The sequence below is a fragment of the Choloepus didactylus genome, chromosome 15 (assembly GCF_015220235.1).
Source record: "Choloepus didactylus isolate mChoDid1 chromosome 15, mChoDid1.pri, whole genome shotgun sequence".
Lineage (NCBI taxonomy): Eukaryota > Metazoa > Chordata > Mammalia > Pilosa > Megalonychidae > Choloepus > Choloepus didactylus.
Genome location: NC_051321.1, coordinates 87,562,250 through 87,588,983, shown reverse-complemented (window position 1 = coordinate 87,588,983; position 26,734 = coordinate 87,562,250). Strand labels below are relative to the sequence as shown.

General features: G+C 55.8%; 2 protein-coding genes across 2 annotated transcripts in view; one reads left to right on the top strand and one right to left on the bottom strand.

Annotated features, from left to right (window-relative positions):
- Positions 1–12,331, top strand: part of ZNF488 (zinc finger protein 488) — a 223,451-nt gene extending 211,120 nt beyond the window's left edge. The window contains 9 exon segments of the mRNA XM_037803766.1: positions 3,092–3,173; positions 3,282–3,315; positions 3,494–3,720; positions 4,090–4,171; positions 4,280–4,313; positions 4,501–6,445; positions 6,938–7,060; positions 9,354–10,430; positions 10,433–12,331. Coding sequence (XP_037659694.1) covers positions 9,647–10,430; positions 10,433–10,470 — 822 coding nt within the window. The 5' untranslated portion in view covers positions 3,092–3,173; positions 3,282–3,315; positions 3,494–3,720; ... (3 more) ...; positions 6,938–7,060; positions 9,354–9,646 and the 3' untranslated portion in view covers positions 10,471–12,331.
- A 5,265-nt stretch (positions 12,332–17,596) lies between these two features.
- On the bottom strand, positions 17,597–26,622 carry RBP3 (retinol binding protein 3). The gene is given in 5 exon segments (XM_037803925.1): positions 17,597–18,126; positions 19,543–19,685; positions 21,471–21,661; positions 23,395–25,655; positions 25,658–26,622. Coding segments are annotated over 5 exon segments (4,032 nt in total). The 5' UTR covers positions 26,565–26,622.
- Positions 26,623–26,734: the final 112 nt, after the last annotated feature.

The window sequence follows — 26,734 nt, the reverse complement described above, 5'->3', positions numbered from 1 at the left end:
GAGTTTTGCTGGATAAAGTATTCTTGGTTGGAAGTTTTTCTCTCAGAATTTTAAATATGTCATGCCACTGCCTTCTTACCTCCATGGTGGCTGCTGAGTAGTCACTACTTAGTGTTATGTTGTTTCCTTTGTATGTGGTGAATTGCTTTTCTCTTGCTGCTTTCAGAACTTGCTCCTTCTCTTCAGTATTTGACAGTCTGATCAGAATATGTCTTGGAGTGGGTTTATTTGGATTTATTCTATTTGGAGTTCTCTGGGCATTTATGCTTTGTATATTTATATTGTGTAGAAGGTTTCAGAAGTTTTCCCCAACAATTTCTTTGAATACTCTTTTTTTTTTATCTTCATTTTATTGAGATATGTTCACATACCATGCAGTCATAGAAAACAAATCGTACATTCGATTGTTCACAGTACCATTACATAGTTGTACATTCATCACCTAAATCAGTCCCTGACACCTTCATTAGCACACACCCAAAAATAACAACAATAATAATTAAAGTGAAAAAGAGCAATTGAAGTAAAAAAGAACAGTGGGTACCTTTGTCTGTTTGTTTGTTTGTTTCCTTCCCCTATTTTTCTACTCATCCATCCATAAACTAGACAAAGGGGAGTGTGGTCCTTATGGCTTTCCCAATCCCATTGTCACCCCTCATAAGCTACATTTTTATACAATTGTCTTTGAGATTCATGGGTTCTGGGTTGTAGTTTGATAGTTTCAGGTATCTACCACCAGCTACCCCAATTAATTAGAACCTAAAAAGGGTTGTCTATATTGTGCGTAAGAGTGCCCACCAGAGTGACCTCTCGGCTCCTTTTGGAATCTCTCTGCCACTGAAGCTTATTTCATTTCCTTTCACATTCCCTTTTTGGTCAAGAAGATGTTCTCCGCCCCACGATGCCGGGTCTACATTCCTCCCCGGGAGTCATATTCCACGTTGCCAGGGAGATTCACTCCCCTGGGTGTCTGATCCCACGTAGGGGGGAGGGCAGTGATTTCACCTTTCAAGTTGGCTTAGCTAGAGAGAGGGCCACATCTGAGCAACAAAGAGGCATTCGGGAGGAGGCTCTTAGGCACAACCATAGGGAGGCCTAGCCTCTCCTTTGCAGCAACTGTCTTCCCAAGGGTAAAACCTACGGTAGAGGGCTCAACCCATCAAACCACCAGTCCCCTATGTCTGTGGTCATGTTAGCAACCATTGAGGTGGGGTAGGCCAATACCCCTGCATTCTCCACAGGCTCCTCAAGGGGGCTCTACATATTTTTTTCCTTGTTTTTTTTTTTTTTTTTTTTTTTAACCTTTTTTTCCTTTTTAACTCAACTGTATGGAAAAAAAAATTTTTTTAAAAGAAAAACATACAGTAAAAGAACATTTCAAAGAGACCATAACAAGGGAGTAAGAAAAAGGCAACTAACCTAAGATAGCTGCTTTACTTCCAACCTGTTCCTACTTTACCCCAAGAAAGTTACATAATATAGCAACATTTCTGTGAACTTGCTCCTACTATATCCATCAGAAATTAACAGACCATAGTCATTCCTGGGCATCCCCAGAACGTTAAATAGCTTATCTGTTCTCCTTGGATTATTGTTCCCCCTTCCTTAATTGCTCTCTATTGCTAGTTCCCCTACATTCTACATTATAAACCATTTGTTTTACATTTTTCAAAGTTCACATTAGTGGTAGCATATAATATTTCTCTTTTTGTGCCTGGCTTATTTCGCTCAGCATTATGTCTTCAAGGTTCATCCATGTTGTCATATGTTTCACGAGATCGTTCCTTCTTACTGCCGTGTAGTATTCCATCGTGTGTATATACCACATTTTATTTATCCACTCATCTGTTGAAGGACATTTGGGTTGTTTCCATCTCTTGGCAATTGTGAATAATGCTGCTATGAACATTGGCGTGCAGATATCTGTTCGTGTCACTGCTTTCCGATCTCCCGGGTATATCCCGAGAAGTGCAATCACTGGATTGAATGGTAACTCTATATCTAGTTTTCTAAGGAACTGCCAGACTGACTTCCAGAGTGGCTGAACCATTATACAGTCCCACCAACAATGAATAAGAGTTCCAATTTCTCCCTCACGGGGGCTGTCAGGAGAATGAGAACCAGAAAGAGGGACGCTGGGGATGCCAGTGTCTTCAAGATGAGGGAGACTTGCTCCGGGAAGCAGGAGCCTGCAGACCTGCCTGCAGGGCAGCCCCAGGGAGGAGCTGCTCAGCCAAGAGCTCTGAGGGTGCTGCAGGCGGAGGTTGGCAGGGCTGGGGGTGAGGAGGGGAGGCAGCTGGTTCTGGGCAGGGTGGGGCCTGGCTTCTCCTCCAAGGGCCTGAGACAAGGCTCCCTCACCTCCTCAGCTGGGCCGGGGCCCCTGAGCTCTCCCCCCACTGCAGTCAACCCTTTGCCCCTGGCCTGGGGCCAGCCTGGCTGGGCCGGCTCCACCGTGTCATGTCAGATTAGCCTGACCCCAGCGCCTGTCCCCAGGGCCAGCCCTGGCTGCCCCGACATGCACATCTGCTCTAACAGCAGCTGAGAGGGTTGCACTGGCAGCCCGGGGGACTCACTGCTCCCAGCATTTGGCCTTTTCCTCTGAGAAGCACAGGAACCCCAGGGCCCTGGCACTCTGATTCAGCATGTCTGCTCCTTCCCCTAGTGCTGACTCAAGGGGAAAGCAGCCAGTGGGACTGAGTCCACCTCAGGGGTCTGCGGCAGTGGGAGGGGGGCCCGGATAAGCAGGAGGCACTTTTCTAAACTCAGCCCTCCCCGTGGGCCTTGACTCACAGCTCCAAAGGCGTGAAACATTCCCCGATCTGACTGGGGATGTCCGAGGCAGGGCTCCGGTTGGGGCCTGTAGGGGCTGGAGGCTGTGGGGTCAGGGATGAGCTCCCCCCAGCCAGGCTGGGCCCATGGGGACAGCAGAGCAAGGCCCCGCTGTGCTGACCAGCTCAGGGTCAGGAGGCCAGAGCAGTGTCCCCCAGGTCAGTCACCCCTGCATCTTTGTCCACCCATGAGGGGTGATTGGTTAATAACCACCCCCATCTCAACCCCCTTTTCTCTGTTTTTTGTTTTTTTTTTTTTTCAGAGAAACTATTAAGTCAGCTACTCAGGAACTTCGGTATGAAGTTGCTGATGGGCAGCTAAACGTGGATGAAGGACTTAAAAAGGTACCAGCTGCTGGAGCCTGGAGAATATTTCCAGATTGATAAAATTCTCAGGCTATTTCTTGGATTGTCTAACCCCTCTTCTCCCAACATTTCCTCATTGTGTTGCAGGCAAACGAGATGATCACTAGAGCCAACTCTGGAGGTAAGTGGCTCCCGGACGTCGGTGTCCCAGGTGCGGAGGGCAAAGCCAGGCTTGGGGGGCAGTCCCAGCACAGCCACGTTCTAGCTCTGAGTCACCCCCATATCCTTGCTTGCCCGTTCACAGCAATTTTGTTAACAAACACCCCCATGTCAACACCCTTTTCTCTGTTTTGCTTCAGGAAAAAAACCAAGCAAAGTCTTCTGGAACTGAAAAAGCTCTTATCCAGAAGCCCTGTGTACCTCCAGGAAGGACTTAAGCGGGTGCAGACCACTAGAGCTCGGAGAATGTTTCCACATTATTAATAAGAAAGTTCTTGGCACACTCCTTGGCTCATCTAACCCCTCTTCTCCTTTTTCTTCATTTTGTCGCAGTCAAATGAGCAGATCGAGACACAGATCCAGGGAGGTAAGTGGCTCCTGGACGTCAGCATCCCAGGTGCAGAGGGCAAAGCCAGGTTTGGGGGGCGGTGAGCTCCAAAGCCACGGAACATTCCCCGATCTGACTGGGGACGTCCGAGGCAGGGCTCCGGGTGGGGCCTGTAGGGGCTGGAGGCTGTGGGGTCAGGGATGAGCTCCCCCCAGCCAGGCTGGGCCCATGGGGACAGCAGAGCAAGGCCCCACTGTGCTGACCAGCCCAGGGTCGGGAAGCCAGAGCAGTGTCCCCCAGGTCAGTCACCCCTGCATCTTTGTCCACCCATGAGGGGTGATTGGTTAACAACCACCCCCATCTCAACCCCCTTTTCTCTGTTTTTTGTTTTTTGTTTTTTTTTTTCAGACAAACTATTAACTCAGCTACTGAAAAACTTCGGTATGAAGTTGCTGATGGGCAGCTAAATCTGAATGAAGGACTGAAAAAGGTACCAGCTGCTGGAGCCTGGAGAATGTTTCCAGATTGATAAAATTCTCAGGCTATTTCTTGGATCGTCTAACCCCTCTTCTCCCAACATTTCCTCATTGTGTTGCAGGCAAATGAGGTGATCACTAGAGCCAACTCTGGAGGTAAGTGGCTCCCGGACGTCGGCGTCCCAGGTGTGGAGGGCAAAGCCAGGCTTGGGGGGCAGTCCCACCACAGCCACATTCTAGCTCCGAGTCACCCCCATATCCTTGCTTGCCCGTTCAGAGCAATTTTGTTAACAAACACCCCCATGTCAACACCCTTTTCTCTGTTTTTTTTTTTTTTTTCCAGAGAAACTATTAACTCCGTTGAACAGAAACTTCAGTCTGAGTATTTCCCCAACTTCCCTGGGTGGTGGTTGTGACCATTTGACGAAGTGAGTGTGTTAAGTGCCTGGCATTTAAGCGAAGTTCAGTAGGCGGTGACTTCTAGTTCTGCATCACCCAGCATCCTGATGGCAAGTACTCCCTCCTGTTGGAAGGCCACACGTCCTGATTTTTAGTCTGAGAAGAGGTTTGTCCCATCTCTGGCCCAGGGTGCTGGTGGACAGTTCTGACATCAGGGACCACACAGGTCCCACGAGAACCTCTGAAGGGAGCCTGGAAAGTGATGGAGGGTGCAGGGGCAGACTCCTGTCCAGCCTGGGGACAGACATCATGTGGTTCTGAGCTGTCATTTGGAGGACTGTCAGAGAGAGAATAGAGAAGAGAGAGAGGGAGCTCATGGAAGCTCAACAATGGGACTTCTGAGAGACAAGTTATTCTTTGAGAAAGGGGTGAATTGGTTTCCCCCCATCACAATGAAATGATACCCTGGTGATCTGCAGATGGATAGATAACTTAGCCCCATCCCACCATTGCACAGACAGGAGGGTGAAGGGAGAGCTGGGAGTGGTCAGCTCAGGGTCACTTGGAGAACCGATCTGGCCACCTCCGCCTCTGGAGGAGACACGGGCTGACACCATCGGCCACTCGTATCAGCCGTCCCCTTGGAGGTGTTCGCGTGGAACGGAGTGACGCAGGTCTCCCTGGCAGCACACAGTTCGATGTCCTCTCAGCAGGACCCCCAAGGGCCAGGGCTGGTGGATGTTTCAGGAGCTTTCACGGATGACTCGGAGACTATGACACTTTGATGGAGTGGGAGCACAAGGAGAAGTTGAAGCAAAAGCAGGGAAAGGAGGCCAAAGGCCCCCATGTGTCCCCTTCTGGCTTTCCACGCTGTTGTCGTCTCAGTGCCCCCCAGGCTGGGCATGGGATGGAGACATGGGACAGGGCAGCCAGAAAGGCTAACATCCCAACTGTGCCCCATACCGCCTGCTGACACTGGACGTGGCATTTAGCTTTCAGGGCCCCAGCCCTCCCTAGCTAGGGGAAGAGGGTGATGATCCCCCAGTGTGATGAGAGGAAAGGAAGTGATGCTCGTAAAGCACTTGTCACATCCTTTCTCCAGTGCCATAGAGACAAAGAGAGTAGATCTGTGTGTCCTACCTACAGGGAAAGGTCAGCGTGAGAGGAAGGGGCTGCCTGGAGCCCAAGTGACATTTATGTACAACAAACCTGGTCCCTGGTGATGAATACTTCCTAATGGTGAAAACAGAGTTTCGTTGGCATCTGATTCAGCCTGAACCACTCACCGGCTGAGGGGACGCTCGAAGATGAACTTACTAGTGTGAAGGATGGGAGGGTGGAGCTAACCTATTAGGGAAGGGCAGGGATGAGAGAGGCTCGTTAAACAAGGGTGACAGCTCCCCCTTCCCCCTCCCTTCCCTCTCCTCCTCCTGCACTGACCTCTGACCCTGCACTTCCCCCACATCTTTCTCTCCTGACCTTGACCACAAGAGCCGAGGTGGATCCCATTCCACCTGTGCCACCCACAAGTTGGCATGAGCAGACAGTTTAAAAACACTAGGCAGAGGAGAAGCAGGCAGATACCTGCATGGGGCCGGTCAAGGTGAGCTCTTCTGGTGAGTGGAGTTGGGGACACCCTCTCCAGGGGCAGATCCCAGTGGGGAGGTGTCTGTGCCCCAGAGATGGGGCAGGGGCCAGGCACAGCCCAGCCCTTCCCTGCTTGGCTGGGTTCCACCACTCCGGCACCTGTACCTCTAGGAGCTCCCGTCCCCAGGTGCCTGAAGAGTGTCAGCACTTCCGACGACTAGGGAGAAAGCTGAGCACGCCGACCAGCGAGGATAGGACATCACCCTAAACGGGGGTGCACACACGTTGGACTTGCCACCCAGGTGAGACCTAGTTGGGGATGTGGCCTGTGCTCTGTTCAGTGAGCAGCCCACTGCCTGGGTGCTGGCAGGTGCAGGGCTGCGGGGCTGCATCTCTGGATGCTGCTGCACTAGGCTGCCCTGCAGGCCACGGCTGCTCTTCCCTGAAGGTGACCTGGAGGTCCTTGGATGTGTGCAACAAACACACACTCTGTCCAGCATTAACCAAGAAAGAAATGATTGGTTTTTATTGTAATTTATTTAATTGCAACTTTCTTTAATCTTGGCTTTCATAAGGGTTGTGTTAAATGGCTCATAGTTTAACAATAGGTCCTCATAGCCACCCCCCAGCCTACATGGCCAGAAAACCTTGAAAATTCAGAGTTGGGAGAGCAGAAAACCTTTAGGAGACAGCCTGGTGTGTGTCCCAGCCGCCTCGTGGGATGAGCTTCCCTACTGGCCACGGTGACAGACGCTGCTGGCTGGGTTAACTACTCCCAATCCCCTCTCACTTAGCTTGGCTGTGCCTTTGAGATTGGAAAGCTGGAACTACATCTCCCAGAAGCCCTTGCAGTCAGGATTCTGGCCTTTGACAGATTCCACGGAGCAGACATGCCCACCAGCAGACCTGCTGTGGAAGTGAGTTCCTCGAGGTGACGTCGCAGCAGGGAGCTGGGGACGCCTGGCACAGGGAGCTGGGGACGCCTGGCACCCCCAGCAGCAGGAGTGCCTGGTTCTTCCCAGGAAGCTGTGGCGGGGCTTCCGGCTTTCACTCCCTAATGATGGGTGGTGGTGCCAGGCAAGTTTCTGCCAGACAGTGCCACATTATGTTTAGGCATTTCATCCTGGCTGCTGGAACCCACAGGTGGGAGCCCAGCCTGGTGCCTGCCCATCCTGTGGATTCCATGAGCTGCGTAACACCCTTTAATACATCTGTTTCTGCTCAAGCTACCTGGTGTGGATCTTGTCATCTGCTCCAAGGAACCCCTGATTGCCAGAAACTAAGGAATGTGAGAAATCAAATGTTCAATGAACCCAAAGATCTGCTCACTTGGTTTATTAATTAACCTCTTCTAGAAAGAGGGGAGAGTTGTGTTGGCAGCCCCTTCTATTTTCAGCTTCAGGTCCCCTCTTCCCTGTTGGGACACTCGCCACATGCACGGGGTCACGTTCACAGGCCCGGGACCGCCTGTCACCACGGCCACCCCAAAGCCGAGGACAGTGCCAGCCAGCAGGAGGCATCAAGAAATGCTTGCTGAACTGATCAATAGAAAACGAAAAGTGGTGATCAGCTCAGTCACCCATGTATGTTTCCTCCAAGGGTTTTTTCTACATCTGATGCATTTTTTGCATAGAATAGATCACGGCATACTTATCAACTTTTTGTCCTTTTCCCTCCCCAACATTATATCCTAAGCATAGGAAACCTCACTTTTCCAAGGCTGCCCAGCGTTTCGTCTTGTGAACGCATCATAATTTATTTACCAAGTCTCCATGGTTGGGCATTTAGTTATTTGTTGCTGTCCACTGTGAGAACATCTTTGTTTCATCCCCCCATTAGGAAGACCCGCCCCCTCAACTGGCCTCTGGGACTGGGACTGAACCGTAGTCCCTCGTCGCAGGAAAGAAGGGTGTTTTCAGGTTCTGAGCTCCCCATGCGACTCCAACCCTCAGGCAGCTCTGGGCACCCGAGGGCCAGTCAGTGTTTTCCTCAGTCAAGAGGAAGAGGCTGGAGAGCCTTTGTGGGGCTGAGCCTTTTGCTCTGATGTCAAAGCTGGAGGGGAAATGAGGGCCTTCCATGGCACGTGGCCCCCTCCCCACCTGCCTGAGCTGCGGACCCGGCAGAGGCTAAGGGCCCGCTGGAGAGCCCAGGGTCAGAGGGAAGCAGGGGAGAGCCTCAGGGACAGGCTGTCCCGGGCCCTTGGCCCTTTCACGGGGCCTCTGTGTCCTGCAGGAACTAGGTGTGCCCATTGTCTGTGCACAGAGGGAGGGGATGGGCCACACTCTTTGTGAGGAGGAAGTTGGTTTCTTTCTAATAGTTTCTCTAGTCAGAGCCAGATCAGGAGGGGCCTCCCCTGATAATGGGGGTCTGGGGTGGGGGCTGAAGTTATGGGGGGTGGGGAATGGTGGGGGTGGGGGGTTACATGTGAGTCTTCCAAGAAGCCTAGCTCTGGGAAAATGGAAAGACTCAAAACTGAAGCTGGTTGGGGGGACAAAAGGGGACAAGAGAGCTGCTGGGGGAGGAGCCAGGTAGCAGCCGAGGAGTGAAGGGAAGGGCTGGAGTTGGAGCAGGGGGGGTACCTTCCATACTGGGGCTGTGTCCCGTGCCCTGCCACCTCCCGCCAGGGTGGAGGGAGACAAAGGGGCTGCAAGGACAGACAAAGCTCGCTTCCTTGGGCTGGAGTCCGCTCACTGACAAGCAACCCAGAACCCCCAAACAGAGCAGGCCCCTTCCCTTCCAACATCTCCATCTCTCAGCCTGGCAAAGAGCCTAGCCCCATTTAACCAGGAGCTGCCATTTCTGCCCAAGGGAATCTGTGCATTTCTCTCCTTATAGCCAGAGCATCTTTCTCCTGGGAGCCAGTCCTTCTGGGGTTTTCAGCATAGCCCTCCTTCCCCATCCCCTTCTCAGCTGCTCCAAGCACGCGGGCTCCAGAGTCCAGTGATGCCCCTATTCCCCTTCTCCTTTCAGGGTGAGGGACCATGGACGAGGTGTGGTCTATGGTCATCCATTGCCCCCATTTTACAGACAACACACCAAAGCTCAGGGAATTAAGTGTTCTAATGGCACACAGCTAGTGACTGGTAGAGCCTGGACCCAAACTAAGACTAGTCTGCCCCAAAGCCCATGCTCCTGACTGTTCCTTGGCCCTGAGGGGATGGTAGGGTGTTCTAAAGTAGCCTCTCTGCCTGTTGCTTCCTCTCTCTGCAGAGCCGAGTTGTCCAAGTGTGGCCAGGCCCAGCCATTATAGGGAGCCTTCCTGGTGCCATGGCTCCTCTGTGGTACAGGCCGTCGGGGACCCTGGAGCCCTGCAGAGTGGCTGCTGTTGGAAGGCTCCCCTGGCTCTGCTGGCCAAGGATCTGCTAGAGGAGATGGTTGCTGAGAACACGGCTCCCTTGAGCCCAGTGACTGAAACCAGATGGCGGCTTGGTGAACCTGAGCCAGGCTGAGGCCACGAGCCAGTGCTGCATGAGAAAACCAACTGCCCGGACTCTAAGGCTGCCATGAGCTGCGGTGGCCAGCATGTGACCACCCGAGCTGAGCTGGCACTGTCGGCAGCCCCGGGCAAGCACAAACTGAGCAAGGCACACGGGGAGCAGAGGCAGAGTGCCTTCACGGAGGTGCAGAGGCTCAGGGAGAGGCTGGGGGGTGACCACAGCCTGGAGTGGGAGCATGGTGATCCTGCTGTCCAGCCTGGCCCCCAGCAGCTGGCCCAGGACATCCCCCAGGACCCGGCTGGCCACATGGTCTTCTCAGGGTGGCTCAGTGGAGCCTGAGGTGAACAGAGAAGTGCTTTCAGCAAACTCAACAAGTGTCTGGCAGAGACACCGGGGCCAGCCCCTGTCTTCCCAGCAAGGGAACCTGCAGACTCCCCAGGGGACCTGTCCAGACTTGCCAACACTGTAGACAACTGGAGTCAACTTTCCCACTCCAAGCTTTGGGTGAGTAGTTTCTGGAACTTGCAAATGTTGCTGCAAAATGCTGTACTCTCCTGTGCTTTTCTGGGTGGCTCCATGCTAGGGCTCAAGCACACCATTGCCCAGATACCAACACCTTCATCGTCCACCCCCAACTCCTCATTGACCCTCCTGCTGCCCACCTTCACCTCCCTGGGCTTCTCCACCCAGAAATGGTGTGCAAAATGCAGCCTCTCCTTCTGCCTGACGTCTGACCTGGTCTTCCACGTGTGGTTCCACCACAAAAAGGAGTGTGCAGGGCCTGAGCCACATTCTATGAAGCAGAGGGAGGAGACCCTTATGTGCACCGTGTGCCACGAGTACTTCAAGGGTGCCACCACCTCTCCCCACACATGACATCCCACATCTAGACAGGAGGTCAGGGGACAGCCTCCAGGGCCCTTGATTTGGCTGGGGGCAGAGATGGCACTTGTCTGGCCTTCTTTTGCAAAGACCTGCCCTTGGTGGCTTGCAGAGGTGTCTCCTCTGGCATTTATGCATGCTCAACCCCATCATGGTTTGGAAAAAGACAGCCAAGCCTGTGCGATGTGTGTTGAGGGAAGTAAAATCATGGGATGAAAGGATGCACTTTGCTAATGCAGGGTATTGGGACCAATGAGCCCAGAGTGTTTCTAACGTCTTCAAGGCTGGGGTTCTGTGCCTGTCAGCATTCTTGTCACCACATTGGGAACTGAGTTGGACATGCAGCGTGGAGTGTGGACGCAGACCAGCCTGCATTGGGATCTTGGTGCTTTCACATACTAGCTGTGATCTTGGACATGTGTGGCTTTAAGCTTCTGAGCCCATTTTCTTCTCGGTATAGTGGAGATGATAACACTTGTGTCTTGGGGATGTTTCAGGGTAACATGGGAAGATGTATGTAAAATGGCCAACATGCTGCCCGGTGTAATGTGCCCATTGGGTAAACACCATTTCTTATTATTGCCTGTATTATCAGCCATTGTGATGCAACAAAAAATCTCAGTGGCCAACAAGAAGCATCTACTTCTCCCTCACAGCTCTGTGGGCTGGCTGGGGTTGAGTGGGTCTTGGCAGACCACAGGTTTGACTCAGGCCCATGGCCTTTTCTTCTAGAATGGATGGACAGGTCAGGGCATTTTCCTCTCCCGGTTATGACAAGAGCACAAGAGGGCAGCCCAGACACACAAGCACAACTGAGGCCTTGGCGCACATCTTCTAACATGCCTGTCTTAGTTTCCTTGGCTGCTTCAGCAAATACCATGGGATGGGTCTGGTTAAACAGTGGGAATTAATTTCCTTACGGTATTGAGGCTAAAAGAGTCTAAATCAAGGGATCATCAAGGAGGCGCTTTCTCCCCCAACACTGTGGTGTTCCAAGGCTTGTCCCATGGCAAGGCACATGGCAGCCTCCCCAGGCCTCTCCATTCTTGTCCAGGTTTCATTAATTTCAGCTCCAGCTGCTCTCTGTGGCTTTTTTTCTGTCCAAATTTTATTCTCTTATAAAGGATTCCAGTAATAGGATTAAGACCCATCCTGAGTGAGGTGGGCCACACCTTAACCGAAGTAGACTCATCAAAAAGTCCCACTTACAATGGTTCACTCCCACAGGAGTGGATTCAGTTTAAGAACATGTTTTTCTGGAACACAGACAGCTCCAAACCACTACAGTGCTCTTGGCCAATGCACGCCCTGTGGCCAAGCCCAATTTAAGGGATGAACAAGTTCACAGTGCTCATGATGAAGCTGTGACAAGGGAGTGGGTGGCTTGTCCTATGATGGGGTGGAGAATTGGGACTAAGAATTCCCTGCACCTGCTGGCCTGTGGGTCTTCACATGCTCAATATGGGAAAAGGGAACAAGAGAGCAACACACACACATATACACATACATGTACACACATCTTCACAAGAACTGAGTGTGTTCAAAAACATAAGACCTAAAGGACTCTGGGGAGAAGAATTCTGAGCACTGTTCATCGTCCACTGTGGGTTGAACTTCAACCAGTGTCACCTTGGTCCTTGTTCCTAATTGTGCAAACCCCAGATCACTAACTCCTTAATAACCCAGGCCTGGTGCCATGAAAGCCGCTGGTGGGGAGTGTTTGAGCCAGTGTGGGCCTATGGACAGGCTACCAGCAAACTGCCAGGATGGGGTCATTTCACTGCGGTTCTGGACCTCCAGTGGCCTCGGTCCCCAGGCTCGGGCCCCAGGGAGTGAGAAGGAGCCAGGAAGGAGTTGGCAGGATGGGTGGGTGGGTGGGGCTTCATCAGCTGTCAGCTGGCAATCCAAATGTTCCCCTCACCCATACACCCCAGATCTCACCTCTGCCCTCTGACCCCACTGCTCCCATCCTATCCAAGGAGGCAGCAGCTCCACCCCCCACCAACCGCCTTGCCAGGCCCCCACTCCCTCCTTCTCACTTGCCCTCTCCCACCTCCACCCTCACACTCAGGCTCATCTGAACATGTCCCCACAGCTCCTTTTGCACTCACCACCCTAACGCCCCCCAGGGTCTCTTCTGCGAGGAGGGGTCCCTGCCCAATGCCAATGATCCTGAGCATGTGCTGATTTCTTTGTCGGTGCCAGACAGTATTGGCAGCCCTTGAAAAATACAGAGAGTATGTCACGTGTTTCCACCACAGCCCCAGAGGTAGGTGCGGGCTCATTTCCATCTGAGCTGGTCCCCAGGCTGACACTTACAGGGCTTCCATGCACCTGGCCCTCCCTGACCTCTACCTGTGGGGGCTGAGTTTATCCTCCGGAGGCTCCGGGCTGCAGACAGCAGAGGTGGCCCCAGGGCCCCTCACCCACTCCCTCCCTCTGCTCACGTGTGAGGTGCAGCCTTTGCTGCCCCTGGCCTGGAACACCTGTGTCCACCTGGCTGCTCCTGTCCCCAGCTCTTCACATCCTGGAGGGTCCCTTCCAACCCCACCCAGGGTCACCCCAGCCCCGGCCCCTCCGCATCTCACCACTGGTTCTGTGGGCCTCGAGTACTTGGCACTCGGCAAGGATCTCCTGCATTTCCTTCCTGCACGAGACTGTGAGCTCCTTGGAGCAGGGCCTCTGTCTTGTCCACTCCCCGGTGCCCAATACCATGCTTGGCATTTTATTGGTGCACAATAAACATCTCTGAATTAATTTCTGCGTGAGAAGCTAGCTGGAAACACGCAGGCTCTGGCTTGGTCCTTGAGGGGGTCCGGGGGCCGCCCTGCCTCTGGAGGTGGCACCAAGCCCTGGGCTTCCTCCCACCCACCATCTCCCGGGCGAGTCCTCTCCCCATGGCTGGAAGGCCCAGCAGATGGTCCCTTCCTTCGTCGGGCCTCCCAGGGCACCCTGCAGGGCCAGCTCTGAAACAGGCCCTGGGGACATTTGACCTAGACATGCAGTCCTTGTCCCTAGGTGGTCCCGGTCTGCTGGGAGGACAACTGGAGAGCAGAACTGAGGGGCCACGTCAGACCAGAACAGGGCCAGGGGCCTCCTGAGGCTGGGGGCTGGGCTGAGCCCCATGGAGAGCAGGAGGGGGCCCTTCAGACAGGCGGGCAGGGGCTGGGGAGAAGGGGCCTGGCAGACCCTGTGGCACATGAGCCAGAAGCCGGGAGGTGGTGGAAGGAGGATGGGGGGAAGTGACCCTCAGGGATGGGGTGGCAGGAAGGGCCCAGAAGGAGAGGCCCCTTCACGCAGAGGGCCCTGAAGGCCCAGATGGGAGAGGCCAGGAGGAAGCCCTGGGGGAAGTGGAAGGGGGTGCAGGGGAGGGCACTTAGTCCCAGTTCCACTTTCTGGAAGGTTCCAGCAGGGACCTTGCAGGCATGAGAAGGACGCTGTGAGGCAGACAAGGGACGTTCCTGCTGAGACTGAGCTCACGGTGCAACAGGGAGGAAGGCACTGCCTTTCATTTCTGGCCCCTCAGTCCCCTGCACTTTGGACGTTGGGTGGGGACAAATTTGCCCCCAGAGGCTGCATGCAGATGGTGGCCCAGCTATGGGCACTTCCCTCCCAGCTGCCCCTGTGGACACACCATTGAGGCTCCAGCTATGCACTTGAAGTTTATTTTATCTTTCCATCGCACAGCAGCGCTGAGAGGTAGGTGGGTTTAATTCCTGGTTTACTGAAGAACAGAGAGACCCCAAAGGGGCTGTGTGGCTTCCTGAGACCACGGCTCCGAGGGTCAGGCAGGAAGGAGGCTCCCGGATGGGCCCAGCTCTGAGCCGCGATTCCCAGCAAGAAGGGCACCAGCCCAGCCCAGGAGGTCACAGGGACAGACGGTGGTTCTAGAAGCTGAGGTCAGGGACAGGCAGAGCCTGCTGCCTACAGCCTCAACTTGCCCTGTGCCAAACATGCACACACACATGTGCACACACCCCACACCCTTCTCTGCACCACTCGGCCCTCTCCCACACTCTGTATTTACTGGTTTATCTGGTTTGCTCTCTCCCGTCTCTAGAACATAAGCCATGTGAGCGTTTCATGCTCTTTAGTTCACTGCTGTATCCCCAGCACCAAGACTGATGTAGACTCTAGCAGGCCTCAACCGATGTTGGCTGAATGAATGAATGAAGTGATGCTTGTGGCTTCATCCTTACAAGTCTCAGCTCAGGATGTTGCAGTGTGTTGACACCTGTCACTGGAGGGCCCAGCAGTCCTTCCCGAGCTTGAGGGGTTGATTCATGATGCTGTGAATGCCCTTCGAAAGGTGTAAAATGGATGAAACCAAGACTTCATAGAATCTTAGAATCCGTCCAGAATTGAGGCCTCGGGGGACTGGTTTCCATTTCGTCTTCCCCAGTCCTCTGTCTCCAAACAGGAAACAAGGCAGGAAGCCACCCTTTAACTCTGCGGGTGAGCGCTGCAGCTCCCCTCTTCCTTAAGCCCTTTGCCTAGACCAGGCCGGAGGCCTGTTCACCATATGGGGAAACAGAAGGCTCTTTGCAGCCAGACGGATGTGGGTTCAAATCCCACCACCCCCTAAAGCTGCACCAGGCAATGAAGTTAGTCGTAAGTAAACAAAGGCTTTGGCGGATTTAAGCCTCAAAGATATTTACCGAGAGGATCCCGGAGACACTCGACGGGGACACTTGATGGGGACAGGCAGGCTGGGGAAGCTGGGCCATGGACAGGGACCTGGGGCCACTCAGCCGGGGCCACTCAGCCGGGACCACAGCCCAGGGCAGGCCTGGCACCTGCCTCGTGACAAAGCTCCTGCGGTCCCTGCTGGGAAGGGGGCACAGCCACAGCCTGGGTCACTGCTCTGGATTAAATGTTCTGCAGGACCACGTGCCCACCCCCACTGCCAGGGGAGCTGCAAAGGGAACTTCCAGGGTGCCAGCTGCTATGGTGTGAAGGTGGTGACAGCTGGCCTAGCCCGGACACTGGACGGGCTCCTTTATCTTCACAACCCGCAGGGTAGCATCACCCCTCCCATTTCACAGAGGAGGAAACTGAGGCCAGAACCAAAGCAAGTTGCCAGTGTTACAGTCTGGTCAGCAGTGGGCCAGCCTCCCCCAGACAGGCTGGCACTGGGACCTGGGCTCAGAAACCCCTCACTGCTTCTTAGCAAGTTCTGTTTCCTTATGGGGTATCCCTATGGGGAGAAATTCCCCCAACATTAAAGGGATGGAGATGCTGGTGCCCCCAAGGAGAAGCGCCCACCGTGCTGGATGTGTGACCCTGGTGAGTTGCTGAGATATCAGCGTCTCTGTTGACTTGAGATGTCAGGTAATAATGGCTGATGTCTCATGAAGCTGAGTGGAGAGAACCATGGGGTCCCAGCCTCAGGGGCTCCTCTGCCCTATCTAAGACCTGCCGGGGTCTCTGCCATCTGCTGACCCCACAGCACTGAGCACAGCAGCTTAGGTACAACAAGCTCTGGAGAAACACCAGTTGACCAAGTCAAGGAAACTCAAATGTGAAATGAAAACAGATGGAAAAAAACACTTAACACCCACTAGTGATCACTACTTGTCAGTGACTCAAGAAAATAATTTATTTTATTTTATTTATGGAATAATGACTCCTGCATTTAAAATAATGATATAAACTCATAAAGATTTAGGGAAAAGAACAAAGTATAAAGAAGAATTTTTTTTTAATTACCCCAAATTCTACCACTTAGAAGAAAATACTAAAAAATGTAGGCAATTGATCCTCAGACAGCCACATATATAAGAGAGGGTGGGGCAGGGGTCCCTAGAGCAGAGCCTCTATGGAGCCGGCCCAGCGTGGTCTCCGTGACTGGGGCAGGGCCTGGCCACTCGTAGGGACAATGAAGGAAACCGTGAGATCACAGTCTACATGCTAGTGCTGACCCTCAGTTATTACATCTAACTTTATTTGTATTTAGCAGCAGTGGATGAAACAGGAGTGAGGTCTTGCCTTCTGTCTGGGCTTTCAGGCTTCCAGGGGGGCTGATTCAGGGTTTCTCACGTGGAAAGCCCTTGAGGGATGGCAGCTCAGGGATCTTCTCTCTGGGGTCTGGGAAGGGCTGGGGGCATCAGGTGTCCAGGGCTGTGCCTGGTGCCCTGGGGAGAGATGCTCGAGGAAGCATTGCTGGTCCTGCTGGAAGCGGAGCAGATGCTGAGGTTGGCCAGGACAACAGGCCAACGGTGTGTCCCCATCAAGCCATTCCTGGGACCCCAGGCACCCCCAGCACTGATATGCGTGGGCTCTCCCTCCCCCAGCCTCTCTCTGGCCATCACCTAGGGCAGGGCCTCGGGAGCGCTCAGAAGCAGAGTTGGGTGGCCCTGGGCACCAGCAGGGCGGAGAGGGTCCCCAGAGCCTGGGGAGGAGGAAGCAGCCCCTCTGCCTCCTGCTCACCTGCAGCTCAGGGACTCACTGAGCACCCACCACGTGCAGGTGCCAGGTGAGGGGAAAGAGATGCGGGGACTCAGATGTGCAGGAGTACATGGGGGGGCAGAAACACCCTCCACCCCCAGACAGGTGCGGGAAGGGCTCCCCTGGGAGGATGCAGGTGCAGGCGGGGGGCAAGTGAAACTGCATGGGGGTATGGGGTGGGGTGGGGGGACCTCTGCTCTTCCCCAGCCAGCGCAGGTTCCCCTGGAGCACTGAGAATGAGGTCAGTGTGAATCGAAGTGTGCAGGGTGCAAAAAACACAACAGTCTTCAAAGACCTCGTATCAGAAATCTTATTAACACTTTTCTATGAACTGCAGGCTGAAATGATTCTATTGTGGAAGTCGTGGGTGGAATAAAATATGCTATACATTAATTTCACCCTTTTTTTTTAATTAGAAGAGTTGTGGCTTTACAGAAAAATCATGCTGATATATTTTTGCAAATGCAGCCGCTGGGAAACTTAAAATGAGCTTCGTGGCTTGCATGTGCGGCTCCCACTGTAACTCCACTTGACAGCTTTGCCCTGAGTGACAACATGAGGACCCGGGCTGGGCTGTTGGGAAGAACGGGGAGGGAACCGGACTTCAGCTCCCCCAAATGTCTACTGTCTGAAGCTGGAGGGGAGGGCCTTTGCAGGGAGTGAGCGCCCTGTCCTTGGGGTGTTCAACTAGGGAGCTTGCTGCACTGGTGATGAGGCTGGATGGATGAGCTCCAAGGATGCCTCCAACTCCAAGCCCCAGAGGAGCCCCGGGCCCCCCTCGCTGCCCCTCAGGGGTGCAGGGCAGGAGCCCGCGCAGGAGGACCCCTCGTGGCCGGCTCCGGGGCTCGGCCCTGGGAGCCCCACCCTGTGGCTGCGCAGGCCCGGGCTCCGCCTCGCCCTCCGCAGGGTGCGCTGCAGCGTCTCCTTGGCCCGCGCCAGGGCCGCGTCCGCGGGCACCGCCACGTGGGGCGCCACGCCCACCCCCTCCCAGGAGCTGCCGTCTGCGGCGCCCACGGAGCGCGCCGAGGGGATGGTGATGTACAGGTGCGTGTCGTCCACGTGGTAGGTCTGGGGCGGCTGGCAGCCCCCGCTGGTCGCCTCCCCGAAGACCTGCGCCCTGCCCAGCCCCTTCATGATGTACGTGAACTCCTCGGCGGCGCCGGCCGTCGCGCTGCTGGTCAGAATGATCACGGGCTTCCTGGAGCCGTAGCGTTCACCTGCAAGATAACGAGGCCCTTCAGAATGGGGCGCCCCTTCACCGCCCCACGTCCTGCCGTCCCCATACTGCCTGGGCCTGCAGTGAGGGGGGCCTGGGATTGAGTTCTGGGTCCTGTGTCCAATGCAAGCCACCTCTGTAAATTGGGGAAATGCTTTCTCTTTTTGACACATGAGAACTCCTAACCCGATCTGACTCCCCTTTTTACTTTGAACCCTAGGAAGCTCAGAACCAAATTTGTGACTGAATGATAGGAACCCAGGACAACACAAATAGGAATATAACATGAACCACACATGCAAGCTACATATGTCATTTTAAGTTTTCTGGTAGCCACTTTAAAAAAGTAAAAAGTAACAGAAGGAATTAATTTTAACAATATTTTGTTTGACCCACTATATCCAGAATATGTTCCTTTCCAAATGTAGTCCATATAAAAGATCATGGGATGTTTTGCATTGTTCTGTTCACATCATACCTTCCTATCCAGTGTGCACTCTGCACTCACAGCGCATCTCAGGTCACACCAACCACCTGTCACGTGCTGAGTTGCGACAGGTGGCTTGCAGCTCCCGTATTGGACAGCTCGGCTTTAGGATCTCGTGATCTGCAGATCTGAGGCTGTTTTTAACTCGTCCTTGAATGTCTATTTGAATCTAAAACTCACCTGGCCCTGATTTTTATTTACCTTTTGCAATATTATTGAATGTATCTCCTAGAAATGACATCAAAACAGGGAAATGGGCAGCATGGTGCTATTCTGGTTATAGGCTCACCCCATGGGTCCGTCTAGTTTCCTCTCACTGATGGGAGCACGGGATTCCTTGGTTTTGCAGGCTGGCAAGGGAAACGGACTGAGACTCTCCAAGTCCCCTACCTGGAAAGGAGCTGGTGTGGCAGCCTCACAGTCCAGGGCCCTCCGAGGTGCCTCCCGTCCCTGCTCTGGACCCAGCGCAGCTCACAGAAGGTTGATGAGACTCGTGAACTTTCTTGGGCAGGTGTGTTGCAAGCTGCTCTAGGTTTGGATAAGGTGTGTTGCTCTGGACATACACACTGGGCTTGGCACTGGCAGGGAGGGGGCTCTGGAGGGATGGGGGGTGGTCCTTCTCACTTTGCTGAGTGCTGGGGGCTTTGCACTCTTAGAGAAACCAGTGCTCAAATTTGGTTCTTTCACTTTGCTGTGTGACCTCAGGCAAGATACTCAAACTAGTTGAGACTCAATGGGCATGACGGTCCCTGTTTTGCAGGGATTAGAGGTGCTACACACAAAGCGCATGGCTGAGGTCAGAGTCTTTATATTTAGTTCCCATTTCTTTTACCTAAACCCAAGCAGTGTTTCCCTGATTTACGCATGAGGAGGACCAACGCCAGGAGCTTCTGGAATGAGAATCAGCGAGGGGAAGGCCCTTCCATGCACCTGCCAGCTGGGTTTGGGTCCAGATTTCATTGACAGAGTCATTGGGCCGGTTGTAGATTTTGTCCAGCAGAATTGGAGGGCCCTCGTCAAAGAAGTAGGAGCACAGGGCGGGGATGGAGGAGGTGGGGCCTCCAAGGTTGAACCTGAGGGAGGAAGTAGAGCCCAGCGTGGGGCAGAGGTCACATTTAGGTTCCAGGAGCCTGGATCTTTGTCCTGTGGAGGGTTCTAATTACAGCAGCCTCTGTCCAGTCCCCACCTTCTTCCAGAGAATTCCTTGGGTTGGCATTTCCCAGAGGGTTTCCCAGAGTTCTAGTCTCTTGAGAACCAGAAGCTCCATTGTCAAGTAAGTTTAGAAAGCACTGACTACTGTACCCCCCACTCTGATTGCATATTAACACATGTAAGGCTCTGACAAGTCCTGCAACCAAGACTTGTTGATCCATTCCCCCCACTGATCGACTGTGGAATCATTCCCTGCCCCCAGACTGCCTGTGAGTGGAGCACACATTGGGAAACTCAGTGAGAACTGAAAATCCACTGGTGCCTTTGTTTGGATATCTAACATGGACCCACAGCAGAGTTCGCAGGGTGTGGAACTACCCAGAAGGAAGGGGCTGAGTCCCATGTCATTTGGATTTGCCCCACTGTGTGACCCTGGGTGGGGTTCCCCAGCTCACTGGGCCCCAGGACTCCAGCTTCAAATGGAGGAGTCTAGGGCTGGTGACGTGTTCAAGCCTCACCTGGCAGTTGGGTGAGGATGGTCTAGCCAAGTCTGGGGTCTGCGACTCAGTGTCTGTACCTCCCAATCTCAGGAGTGGAAGGGTCTTTAACCAAAGTGCCCCCTTAAGCTGAGGCTCCTCCTCTTTAAACTATATGGATGGCGCAGTGACACAGAAGGGGTCCTGGCATGGGGTCCTTCGGGAGTTTGATAGAGAGTTTGAGAAATAAAATGATCAGAGGCACCATGGGAGCCTCCCAAGTTCCTGTTCTCATCACACACAAAACCTGAGCATGGGGGATGCCTGGCCTGCAGTTCTCCAGGGAGGAGAGCAGCTTCCAAGAATCTAGGGCCACCCAGCGATGGCTCAGACCCTGGTGACTTTTGTAGCCAGTGAAGGAGAGCCAGTCTCGATGCTTCCTCTCTGCCAGTCCCTGCCGCTGCTCCAGCAGCAGGGGAGGGTGGAAGTGTCGGATCCCCGAGGCAAAGCAGCCGGACCCCCTGTACCCACGGAGGATGCCCGGGACATGTCTACTGATGGCCCTGAGGGTCACAGGAGGCCCGAGCCCGGCCACTGCCTGGGAGCATCTCCCGCCTCCGGCCCTTGCTCTCTGCTGGAAACTTCATATATGAGGCATGTTTCACAGAAGCAGGCTGTTAAGGGCTACCTGCAAACATTTGGTGATGCAAGCAACTCTTTTTGTAACCTTAGGTGCTCATGTGCATTCTGTCTTTGGTTCTGGCTTTTGATTCTTGTGGCCAGGATTGCCATGGGTTGATTGGAAAGGCCTGAGATACAACCTGTAAAGAGGGCCTGGCTCTCCCAGACACCCCTGATCACAGGGATCACCTGGTGGGAGGGGGGGCAGCTGTCAGATATACAGATTACCAGGCCCTTTAAGATTCTGATTCAGTAGGTCTGGGGAGGGGCTGGGAATCAGGGTTCTTTCCTCCTCTCTCTGATGGTTTGGGAACCACTGGATTAGCTCAGTGATTTGCCACCAGGATGCACACTGGGCTCATCTGAGAGACTTTAGGAAAACACTGGTGCTGGGTTTTCCCATCCAGGCCAATAAAACAGAGCCCCTGGGCTAGCTCTGGAGCCCTGGGGGGGCAGGGGACCCATCCCCTCTCAGCTCCTGTCCTTTGGCCCAGGGTTGCTTTTCCTCCCTTCTGGATTTTCCAGAACCAACAGCCCTTCCCCACTGACCGCATGTTGATGACCATGGCATCCGTGAGCACAATCTTCTTCTAGACGTGCTCCACCAGCAGCTCGGAGACCTGGGTGAGCAGCTCGCAGTCTGCAAACATGTCAAACCTCAAGTAGCCAATGTTGTCCTCGAACACGTTCGTGCGAAAGGAGAACTTGATCAGGTCCTTGAAGACTTCGGGGGCAGGTATCTGCAGGGGTTTGGAGGTTGGGCTCAGGGGTGGGGGAACCGATGACTGAACCAGGGAAGCCGGATCCAAAAATCAACTTGATAGCGCAGAACCAGTGAGGGTGTGGGAGGGAAACTGACACTTTGAAGGACTTGGTAGGTGCCATTGACTGGGCTGGTGGCGGGTCACCTAGGAAGGGGCTCAGGGAGCCTACGTGGGCACATAGCTGGTAAGTGGGAAAACCAGGATTTGAACCCACACCGGACTCCAATCATAAACTGTGGGCTCCTCCCCCTCTCTCTCCAGGGCCCGCTGGAGGGTGGCTGGGCAGTGAGCTGGGCAGTGCTGATGGGTACAGCCGACACCCAGGCCCTGCTTTGCCCTCAGTCACGTGCTCTTTGACAAAGGCCACTCTCCTCTGCACCCCCAGGGCCTCAGTTTCCCTCTGTGCAAAACAGGATGACAATTCCATAGCAGGTGCATTGGGTGCCCTCTGCCTCCCTATTTCAGCTGGACCCCAGCCGACAGGTCCCACCCCACGTCTTTCCATTCTCTGCTCAGAACCTTCTCTCAGGCTGGGCGAGCTTGCTCTGTCTCAAAGAGTGAGAGAGTTCGTGCCCCTGGACAAGCCTCAGCCCCTGGAGGATGGGGGCTGCTGGGTCAAGTCCTCCCACCCACAGAGGGACAACACTGGGAGGAGAGCCCCCACCTCGTCAGGGTCCTGTGGTGTCAAGCCCCCGTTGTCTTCAGCGATGCCCCCGCATCTTGGCTTTCCTCTCTTTCCTTTCTCACTCTCCTGACCTCTCCATGCTGCTTCAGCAATTACCCCCAAATAAATGTCCTGCATCTGCATCCCCATCTCTGGCTCTGCTTTCAAGGGAAGCCAAGGCAAAGACCACCCTGCCTATCCGTACCCCCCGGCGAAACCACCGATGAGCACATGGTGTGGAGAGATGCGTTGGCAGGGGTGCTCAGCTGTCACTGGAAGACCAGGTATATTCTAAGACCAACTCAGTCAAGGGTCTGGAGAACTTTCCTTCCTCTCGGCCTGGGGTTGAACTTCTCACCACTTCCGAAAGCTTCAGTGTTGGCTGCCAAATATTTTGACCCCAGAATTTCCCATCCATCTGGTCCTTGGACCAAAGGGCACCCTACTGGGTGCAGAGAGTTGGGGGCTGTGCTATGCATTGGGGTTGGGGTGGGGGGCCTGGGGGGTGGGAGTCTAACTCTGGGAGGCTGCTGCTGTGGGTCTCTGGGCTGGGCTTGGCCCCCCAGCTGTTCCAGGGTCCACCCCAGCCTTCTCGCTTTAGTTCTGGATCCACTGGATGGCCAGGCCCTCTGCCTGTGACCCACCCGCTGACCATCTCGATGGGCAAGCGTTAGGGAATAGTCAGAATCCCACGTCTCCAGAGGAGGAAATTGCAGCAGGGAGCCCTCCCGCAACTTGCCAACCTCTTTCCCAACACTGGAATGGGAACCCGGCCAACACTTGCCCTCCACCAGGCCAAGAGTGAAGCCCTTTCTCCTACCCCAGGGATTTTTCAAACTAGGCCCCGTGGGTACCCATGACCTACAGAGGTGCTCAGGGAGTGAGTGGGAGGATGGGTTGAGAGAGAGAGAGATAGGGATGTGGCTGGTGAAAACTTGGACACAAAACCAAGTCTATAAGCCTTTGTCCTGCTCAGTGCAGAACCTGGACAACTGGTCAACTCACGCCTGGGACCGGCTGAGGCCCCAGACCTCTCGTCTCTCACCTGCATGGGCACAATCCCCGGAATGCGGTCCTTGGCATCCTCGGGGATGTGTGCTGTCTTCAGGTGGGGGTCGCCAGAGAGCACCTGCAGGTCAGCGCCCAGCATCTCAGCCAGGGCCCCCTCGGAGGTCACCCTGGCATAGCGGCTCTGCCGGCAGCTCAGCTTGGCCGCCACCTCGGCCCCCAGCTCGGGGGAGGCATAGTTATCGGCCACCAGCTTCCCGGCTGTCTGCAGCACCGTGGGCACCTTGGCACGCAGGGCCACGACGTCCTGGGCCGTGGCCAGGGCCTCACCCATGGGCACGATGATGTCGGGCTCCACTCCCACCAGACCCCAGGCTTCTCCCGTGATGGCGCTCAGGGCCGTCTGGGTGGGCATGGAGACGTAGAGGGGGCTGCGGCCCACCTGGTAGATGCCCACCGAGAGGGCCCCCCTGGCTGTGGGCTCCCCGATGACAGTGGCCCGCTGCAGGTCCTGCATGGCATGGGCAAAGGTCTCGGCCGCTGCCCCGCTGCCGTGGCCCACCAGGATGTAGAGGTCCTTGCGGGGGCTGTAGCGTGGGCCGGCGAGCTGGGGCAGGGTCCACATCTCTGTGACCCTCGAGGTGGCCCGGTCGAAGACAGAGTAGAGGTGCTGGCGGGGCTCGGCCGGGAAGAAGTAGGAGCAGAGCAGTGGCACCGCAGACGAGTAGCTGCCGGGGTTGTGGCGCAGGTCAATGACCAGCGAGGCCGTGTCCGCCAGCTGGTGCCACACCATCTGCACTAGCTGCGGCCCCAGGGCCTTCACCGTCTCCAGCTCGGCCATGGCGTCGAAGCGCAGGTAGCCCAGCCGCCCAGGCAGCACCTCCGTCTTGAACAGGGCCTCGATGAGATAGGTTATCTCCTCGGGAGAGGGGACGGCGGGGGGCGGCAGGGGCACCTCCTCGGCCACCGGCTCGCCGGGGCTGCGAAACACCAGCAGCCGGTGGTCCCCGGACACCTCCTGCAGGTCGGCCGTGAGCTGCGAGGCCAGCGACTCGAGGTCCACGGCCGTGCAGTAGGCCCCCTGTGCCATCTTGGCCCGGAGCAGTGCCCTGGTCTGCCCGATGGCCTCTGGGCGGGCGTAGTGGGCCTCCAGCAGCTGCCCCGTGCCCTCCACCCAGGCTGGCAGGCTCCGGTGGAACTCCAGCACCTCCCGGGCACGCTCCAGGGCCTCGTCGGCCAGCACGATGGCGTCGGGCACCACGCCGCCCCCCAGCCAGCACTCGCCGTGGTTGTCGGTGATGGTGAGCACCGGCACGGTGAGGGCGAGGCCGGCCCTGGGGCCCTCCAGCAGGGGCACCGTGCGGCTGTGCAGCAGGTTGCCCGCCGTGATCTCGCCCACCAGCGTGGCCCAGCCCAGCGACTGCATCAGGAAGGCGAACTCCTCGGCCGCCGTGGCCGTGCGGTGGCTGGTGAGCAGGTACACGCTGCGCCGGCTGCTGTAGCGCTGGCCCCGCAGCTCCGCGCGGCTGAAGTGCTCCTGGGTGTGGTTGGTGCGGCGGTCGTAGGTGGCAAAGAGGTGCATGGGGCTGGCATCAGGGTCTTGGAAGTAGGAGAGCAGCAGAGGCACGGCGGACGACGGCCCCCCGGGATTGGACCTCAGGTCCAAGATGAGGTGCTCCGTGTCCTGCAGGGGCTCCCACACCTGGCGCAGGACGTACGGGCCCAGAGTCTCCAGCACCGAGGCGTCGGCGAACTGGTCAAAGCGCAGGTAACCCACGTTGCCGGGCAGCACCGACACCTGGAACACGGAGTCCACCAGGGCCCGTCGGGCAGCCTCATCCTTGGGCACTGCCAGGGCCACCCCTGGGGGCTCGTCAGCACTGGCCTCAGTCCCGGGCGCAGTTTCTCCTGCCCGCACCAGGAGCCGGGGGTCCTCAGACACGGCTTGCAGGCCAGCGTTGAGCTTGGTGACCAGTTCCTCCTCGGAGACCACGGCGGAGAAGTCCGCAGTGGCCAGGTGGTGCAGCAGGGCCGGCACGCGGTCCACCAGGGTGTAGTACTTCTGCAGGGCGTCCCCCAGGCCCCGGATGACTGCCGGCAGGGCCCGGCGCAGCGCCAGGATAGCCAGGGCCTTCCCCAGGGCCTGCTCAGCCGGCGTCCCCACGCAGGGCAGCACCCAGCTGTCCTCCCACGTCTGGCTGCCCCCGCCCAGGGGCCCCAGGGACCTGGACACAGGCAGGGTGAGAAAGAAGTTGGATTGGCCCACCCGCAGCTTCTGGAGCTCCAGGGCCCCCCCACGGTCCGCTCGCCCACCACGATGGCCCTGCGCATCCGCTTGAGGATGTAGGCGACATCCTCAGCTACGCCCCCCGTGCGGCTGCTGGTCAGGACCACCATGTCCTTCTCGGCGCCGTACCTCTCTCGGGGGGTCTGCGGCAAGGTCCAGATCTCAGTGGTCGTGTTGGAGGGGCGGTCGTAGATGGTGTCCACATGCAGGACCGAGTTTCCAGGGTGCAGGTAAGAGACGATGTAGGGGATGCCCGAGACGTGGCCCCCGGTGCAGTGCCGGAGATCCAGCACCAAGGCCGACGTCTCGGTCAGCTCCCTCCAGGCCCCGGCCCCTAGGACGCCCCCGAGCTGGCTCATCACCTCCTGGCCTGGGATGTCGTCCACGCGCAGGTAGCCCACGTTGCCTTCCAGAACCTCAGAGTGGATGTCCTTCTGCAGCCTGGCGAGCAGTGCGTCCTGCGTGAGGTTGCCAAGTGCTGCGGCCACCGGCTGGGGAGCCCCCGGGGTGCCGGGCTCGTAGGAGATGAGCAGCCGGGGGTCGTTCAGGGAGCTCTGCAGGCCGGCCGTCAGCACATGGGCCAACATCTGGGGGTCCGAGGCACCCAGAATCTCGCGACTCCTCATGGCCTGCTGGATGGCTTGCTCCATGCCCACCAGGTTTTCCGGGAAGCAGTAGTTATCCAGGAGTACCCTGGCCATGTCCAGCACCAGGCTTGGCTGGAATGGGTGCTTGGGGCCAGCGGGTCCCCACAGCAGGGTGAACAGCAGCAGGATCCATTGTCTCGTCATGGGGCTCCGGAGGGAGGGCTGGGTCCTCCCCTGAGCGTCCAAGGGGCCGTGGCTCTGCTCGCCGCTGCGTCCTTCCTGGTTCGTGCTTCTCAGCTGGCAGACAGAATGTCTGGAGCTAAATGCAGGCATCGGGGTGAGGCTTCCAGCCCCACTAAGCCTTTAATCCTCTCCTGCTCAAGCTGGGCAGTCCTGGGGACGTGGGAGAAGGGGCAGAAGGGGTTTGACCCGGAAAGTATGTTGCATCTCTCCTTGCTGCACCATCTCTGTGTATAATAAAAGTAAGGGAAAAAACCAAGTTT